Source organism: Aegilops tauschii, chromosome 1 (genome assembly GCF_002575655.3).
Source record: "Aegilops tauschii subsp. strangulata cultivar AL8/78 chromosome 1, Aet v6.0, whole genome shotgun sequence".
Classification (NCBI taxonomy): Eukaryota; Viridiplantae; Streptophyta; class Magnoliopsida; order Poales; family Poaceae; genus Aegilops; species Aegilops tauschii.
Genome location: NC_053035.3, coordinates 497,286,723 through 497,293,821, shown reverse-complemented (window position 1 = coordinate 497,293,821; position 7,099 = coordinate 497,286,723). Strand labels below are relative to the sequence as shown.

Sequence of the window (7,099 nt, the reverse complement as noted above, 5' to 3'; positions counted from 1 at the left end):
AAGGTAGTTTGGAGTCCCGGATGTGATCACGGACATGACGAGGAGTCTCGAAATGGTTGAGACATAAAGATCGATATATTGGACGACTATGTTCGGACACCGGAATGGTTTCGGGGAGTTTCGGACATATACCGGAGTACCGGGGGTTACCAGAACCCCCTGGGGAGTTTAATGGGCCAAGATGGGCCTTAGTGGAGAAGAGGAGGGGCGGCTAGGGCTGGCCGCGCGCCCCCTCCCCCTCTAGTCCGAATTGGACAAGGAGGGGGGGCGGCGCCCCCTTTCCTTCCCCCTCTCTCCTTCCCTTCCTTTCCCCCTCCTACTCCAACTAGGAAAAGAGGGAGTCCTACTCCCGGTGGGAGTAGGACTCCTCCCTGGCGCGCCCTCCTCCTGGCCGCCGGGCACCTCTAGACACAATAATTGATCTGTTGATTTCTTAGCCGTGTGCGGTGCCCCCTCCACCATATTCCACCTCGATCATATCGTAGCGGTGCTTAGGCGAAGCCCTGCGTCGGTAGCAACATCATCACCGTCATCACGCCGTCGTGCTGACGGAACTCTCCCATGAAGCTCTGCTGGATCGGAGTTTGCGGGACGTCATCGAGCTGAACGTGTGCTGAACTCGGAGGTGCCGTACGTTCGGTACTTGGATCGGTCGGATCGTGAAGACGTACGACTACATCAACCGCATTGTGCTAACGCTTCCGCTTTCGGTCTACGAGGGTACGTGGACAACACTCTCCCCTCTCGTTGCTATGCATCACCATGATCTTGCGTGTGCGTAGGAATTTTTTTGAAATTACTACGTTCCCCAACAGGTATATCAAAGCCAATTTTAATTAACAATGATTTGGCATTTAGTAGTGAGCACAAAGCAACATATATCATGCAATTACGAAGTCTAACTCTCTTCCTATGCATCGGCATGTCATACAAGAACAATTCATGCACATCAAGTAAAGCCAATACATAGCATAAGCAATTTCTTGCAATTTTATCGTGTTGGAAACATAGAGAGGCAGAGATGTAGTTCCTCTTTCATAATAATTGCAAGCAGGAGCAGAAAGCACATGCATATTATGTTCATAAAATTCATCATGTGTAATGGTACAATGCAACCCAGCAATGTAATCTTTAATAAGTACAAACTTATCCAATATAGTGTAGTTGGGAGAATTCAAAAAGATAATAGGACTATCATGTGTGGGTGCAATAGCAACAATTTCATTCTTAATATAAGGAACTACAGCAAGTTCATCTCCATAGGCATAATTCATATTGGCATCATGGCCACAAGCATAGCAAGCATCAAGTTCATCAAAAAGGGATATTTCAAAAGAATCAACGTGATCATAGCAATTATCATAGCATTCATCCTTCGGTAAGCATGAAGGCAAATTAAATAATGTATGAGTTGAAGAGTTACTCTCATTAGAAAGTGGGCATGGGTAGCTTATCCGCTCTTTCTCCTTTTCTTCTTCGCTCTCCTCATCATCTTTTTCATCCAATGAGCTCATAGTTTCATCAATTCCTTCTTCCATAGACTCCTGCAAAATATTAGTCTCTTCTCGGACAGCGGAGATTTTCTCAATAAATTCATCAATATCAGAATTATATTTATAATTTTCATAGCAATATTTAAGGATGGCAAAAAATTTAGGTCTATAAACATCATCATCAAAAGGTTCATACATTAAAAACAAAGATTCTATTTCATAAACACCCTTAAAAGCAACAAATTCTTCTATTCGTTCCACATCATAATAATCATATATACCATTAGCATAAGAAGCCAAGGTTTCATTATCATTAAATTTGCATGAAAAGGAAAGATGTGGAGCGTTCATCCTAGAGCAACAAGTATAATCATATCTCAAGCATAGTTGCCTAGCATACGAATGCAACATATAAATTTGATGCCATAATAATTTCCCTTTATGAATCAAGCGATAATCCCTAAAGTATTCACGTTGATCCAACGTTACACCCATTATCAAGTTGAATGGGGTTTTTTCAGGATTATAAAAGTAGTGCATAATATTTTTCACATAACGAGCAACGAGGGTTTTAGGAGGTTCCCCATCTCCATGAGTAGAAAGTACCATTAATTTTTTTTGGTGTTTCGTGTTCCATATCTTGTAGGCATCTCTTGTTTGATGCTCGAACCCTTGAATTGTGGATGTTGTTTGCGTATTAGTTAGTGAGTTAGATTCTCGGTTTTCTGCTCGAGTGAGTATATCTTGCATCATCAGTTGAGCTTCGTATAACTGACGGCTATGCAACTGTATTTTCTCAGTGGACAAAAAAACCGATGCTTACCGAACCAAATGGTGCATGCGTATGGGGCAAGCTAACCAACTCTACTGCAGAAAACTAGTACTCCCTCTGTAAACTAATATAGTAGAAAAGAATCCCGGCATCGATCAATTTGACATCAACAATTTGTTTGCCTCCTTCAGAGTACAGCTTGCATGCGATTTGTCCGGCATCACAGATGAATCACCAATAAAAGAAGAGTGCAAGATGCAGCCATAGAATTAAGAATGTGGTGATGCAAACATGAGTGAGAGCATATCATCAGATTATGTAACGCAATGCAGATCATAACGCCACCAGGCATCTTTGTTTATGCACATCAGATCCATACTACATTGGGTTTCAAACACCATCGGAACATTCCTAAAGTAGATAAGAGAGAAATCATTTGCAGGAACTATGTATTGTATGCATAAGAAGTAGCTGAACCAACCCTTTCCAGGCACGCGGTATGTATGGACGCCGACTGATGACGGCAAATATTCCTACATGAGTATGTATATGTATGTTCTCAAGTATCTATCCGTCTGATCAACACCACGTTCTGAGGCTAACGACATCGCAGATCATGGAGTTTTCGCCGTGCTTGCTTCGAGTAACCAACCATTACAAGGAATCTACAGGAACCTGGCTGTGCTTTACAGTGGGAGATATCTGAACAGGAGGTGACTTGAGGATGGTAAGTATGTAAGGTGACTTGCATCATGCTCTGGTATGTCTCAAGCCTACTGTCATCACTGCACAAATGGCGCAGATCACCAGGATTAGTTGCTTATCACTGATGAACAGACATACATAGATTTCTATGCACAAGTAAGCAGAGGAGCAAACTTACAACGCGTTTTGGCCGTTTGCCTGTCGATTCGACGGCGCTGCTGCTGCTGCGAGTACTACCTTGACCCCCTGCTCCAGCCTTGGACATATTGGCTGTTGTGTACATAAACGCAGAACAATAGAGAAAACGACACGAGTGAGTGTGATTGATCACTCAGGGAAGAGGCGCATAAATAAAGAGAAGAGAAAGGGGTGTGCTCACAAAATCTGCTCCCGTCGTCATTGCCGCACACTTGGCACTTGCATTTGGAGGTGCACTTGATTTTACGCCTCACGCAACCGCAGCGACTGGCGCATTCGGTTTGGCATTTACACCCAACAGCAGACTCCTTGACAGCCTGAAATAAGCGTGTCACATTTCAGGTACTAGGCACTTGGCAGAGGTCAGAGCAGAACGGCATTCATGAATGTAGTGTGCTCTCCTCTAAAGAAGAAGAAGAAGAAGAAGAAGAAGAAGAAGAAACCTGTGCCTTCCCACGAGTCGTCACGGTCGGACCTGAAGCAGGAACCTCTTCCTTGATCCCGCTGCCCGGGAATAGATCCTGGAGCTTCCCCCGATTTCTGCAGTCGTTGCACTTGCAGAGGTCACAACAAGGCAAGCCAGCCCTGTTACATCTGCAGTTCCTGCACACAGCATATCAACAAGCAACAGTAAAATTGCAGCACCAGACAAATAATGTATCAATTAACTAGCTAGTTGATGGATGCATCTGGTTGACATAATTCAACTCTGCATACCCGTTTTCGCACTGGGAGGTGGGACAGCTGCACCGTAGCATAGACCCTGGTTTTCGTGCTGGGAATGGCTTAGCCCTGGTATCCGGCACGAGGACCGCCACAACAGAGCCCGAGGGAAGCGTTTGAGCGGCAGGAGCTTTGTTCTTGGTGTGTTCAGCGAATTTCTCTGTGACCGTCTCTTCATTATCCAAGATGTTCTTGCACTTAGCACGGCACTTGCAGTCCTTAGAGCAGACCCCTTCATTTGTGAAACAAGCACAACCGCTGTACATAACAAAACAATTCGCAAGCTCGTTGGATGGATCAGTTTAAAAAAAGAAACTAGATAGATCAGGTTCATGTCATTTGAATTGTTTGCGGTTTTGCACGTACCCATGGAAGCAATTGAGGTCGGCACACGAGCACGTCTGTTGCGACATCACGGCCAATGATGAGGAGCTAGCTGCAATGAGAATATGAGATGCACAGTATGAGACAGGATGCATGGTGTGCGATGCACGATCAAACTTGCTCAGAAAATTTATGTTGAGCTAGACAATTTCTGAAGAAGGCATTCAGTTCAGATAAACCAACAGTGGGATTGTGCTCAAAAATCTATACTAGTACGTACAATTGAATAGGAAAAACTCATGCATCCAACTAGATATCAGAGATCTACACATGCTCAAACTTACTGCAATCCAAAGCATTATGCGCAGCCGCAGATATCAAAGATTTTTCAATCCGCATTACAGAACAAAGTTTCCAAGCGTCAGAGTTCAGAGTTAAATCTACAGCCAGCAAGCATTCACGAACCACGCCAGCAACTAAGAACTCAAGTAAACTATACATTATAGCAGATGAACCAACTAGTACATGACTCATTAACTTTGTGGAAGCAACTGAATATTGACACTCAGCAAGGGGAGAGATAAATATAATGGGTTCAGCAACCAATTTTGCTCAGAAACTAAGAAAATCAGAAGGATTTTTTTCTGAGAATGCGCTAAGAAACAAAACAGTTGGTAGGATTTTTTTGCTGAGAATACGGTAACAAACAAAAGAGTTGGCGGCACCATTAACAATCATTAATGAATTACACAAATAACTAAGAACCCAAGTAGACTATATATTATAGCAGAAGGATCTCAACATCAGCAGGTGCAATAAATACATATGGTTTAGAGCAGGAACCAAGAAATTTTAACAAAATGAAATAGTTCATTAATTATGCATCCAAATGCACCATGCCCATAGAATTTACAGACTATACTCAACAATGAACTAGAACTAATTCCGGAGAACACACGCACGCAATCTTGTCTAGGCAGAAAATACATGCATCCACCTACACGGTTGGCATATGAAATAGGCCAGCATTTTACACCGTAGGTTGTATGCTGCATTCGACGCAATGCAAGACGAATGTCAATCAAAAGAAGATGAATGCTTGCCTGGAGAATCAGAGCTAATTAACTTTGTGAAAACATCTGTATCCTAGAAAACACCCAGTATTTAACACTCAGCCAAGGTTGACAGATATATAATGGGTTCAGCAACCAATTTTGCTCAGAAACTAACAAAATCAGAAGGAGTTTTTGCTCAGAATACCTAACAAACAATACAGTAGGTGGCACCATTAGCAAGCATTCATGAATGATACCAGTAACTTAGAACGCAAGTAAACTAGCAAATGATTCTCAACATCAGCAGAAGATTGAAATACAAATGCATCCGAATGCAAGACAGACAGAACCTGTCATCGTAAAGGAACATCAAACAGGACAGCTCATCTTACAGCAATGTGCACACAAATTGGGCTAAGCAACGCACCAAGAACAAGTCAAGTAAAATTGCATGCCACTCGGTAAATCTACAGCGTCAGAGTTCAGAGTTAAATCTACAGCCTACTAGAGAAGAGACAGGCAATCGGTCGAACAGCCTGAGTGCACGCAGTCTGATCGATTTTGCTCAGGATTCAGGAACATGACCAGTAGCCAGCAACGAAACGACCAAATCGTGGTCATCGACGATAATCGTGGTCATTGACACACACGATTTCTTCCACCCAATCCGACGCTAGAGGATCCTAGGAGCACGAACGCCACCGATGACGCGCGCTCGCCGCGTGCCGACGAGGTGGAGAGGGTGGGGATGCTCTGCAGGCGGGGTCGGGGAGAGACGCGTGGTGCTTGCTCGCGTCGCGCCTACGGACGCGCAGCGGTGCGAGCGCTACGGAGGAGCGCGTCGCGAGGGGTGGAGATGGTTCTGGTTTGTCGGCGCGGCGAGAGGCGGAGAGGCGGAGAGGGCCTACGGTCGCGCGCGCAGCGGCGGAGCGGCATGGAGGAGCGCCTCCGCCTCGCAACGGCGCGCGCGCACTCGCCGGGAAGAGCGGAGCGGAGCGGCGCGGTGCGGGGAGGGGGAATGGAAACGCCGGCAAGCCCTCGCCGCAGGGCGTCCCGCGGGAGCCGCGGAACTGTAGCTAGGAGCAGAAAGGGGAGGAGGAAGCGGGGGAGGGGAAGCGACTAACCGAGATGACGAGGAGGAGGAGGAAGAGGAAGCGGGGGCCGCCGCGGTCGCCGCCGGTCCGCGCCGCGCCGCGTCGTCGCCGCTCCCCGGCCTGCCGCGCCGCGTCCCGCGTGGATGGTGGTCGGTGGCGAAGCGGAGGCAAGGCAGCCGTTGCACGGCTTCGCTTCCAACTTTAAATGGATGGATGCGCGGCCTGGGTGGGGTCGGGTCGGGTCGGGCCGGGCTGGCGCGGGCTGCTCGGGCCCGATCGATTGATACCGCCTTTGCCTCGTTACTTGCCCCTCAAGTTTCTTTTTCCTTTTCTCTTCTTCTGTTCTAGTATAAAAAAACGCACCCCTCTAGTTCGCTCAAAAAAAAACCTACCCCTCTAGTCAGCTTATTACTTACTCCTTCCGTTCTTTTATATTAGGTGTATTTATTTTTTAATAAAATTTACAATGTAAGATACATTTATTCTTTTTTCTCGTAATTTTGTTTTTGTATCTCTCACCTGATTGCAGGTATCTCTCCTTATAGAGAAAAAAAAGAGGAAATTATATCTCTCCCGATTGCATGTATCTCTTTGTTCCTAACCTAAACTATTTACTTGTCGTTGTTCATTGAATTAGACAAGGGTAACTTCGCCCTCAATTGTCTATAATTATGTACCTTGTCACTATGCCGAAAATAATACATCTTACATAAAATAATGGAGGGAGTACTACAC

At 45.4% G+C, this 7,099-nt stretch overlaps 1 protein-coding gene across 1 annotated transcript; it reads right to left on the bottom strand.

Moving 5' to 3' along the window:
* Positions 1-2,561: 2,561 nt before the first annotated feature.
* Positions 2,562-6,522, bottom strand: LOC109742686 (uncharacterized). The gene is made up of 7 exons (XM_020301783.2): positions 6,395-6,522; positions 4,258-4,327; positions 3,886-4,149; positions 3,612-3,771; positions 3,350-3,485; positions 3,149-3,240; positions 2,562-3,050 (listed from the first exon to the last, which is right to left on the bottom strand). The coding sequence occupies exons 2-7, from the start codon at positions 4,302-4,304 to the stop codon at positions 3,048-3,050; spliced, it is 702 nt and encodes a 233-aa protein (XP_020157372.1). The 5' UTR covers positions 4,305-4,327; positions 6,395-6,522; the 3' UTR covers positions 2,562-3,047.
* Between the last annotated feature and the right edge of the window lie 577 nt (positions 6,523-7,099).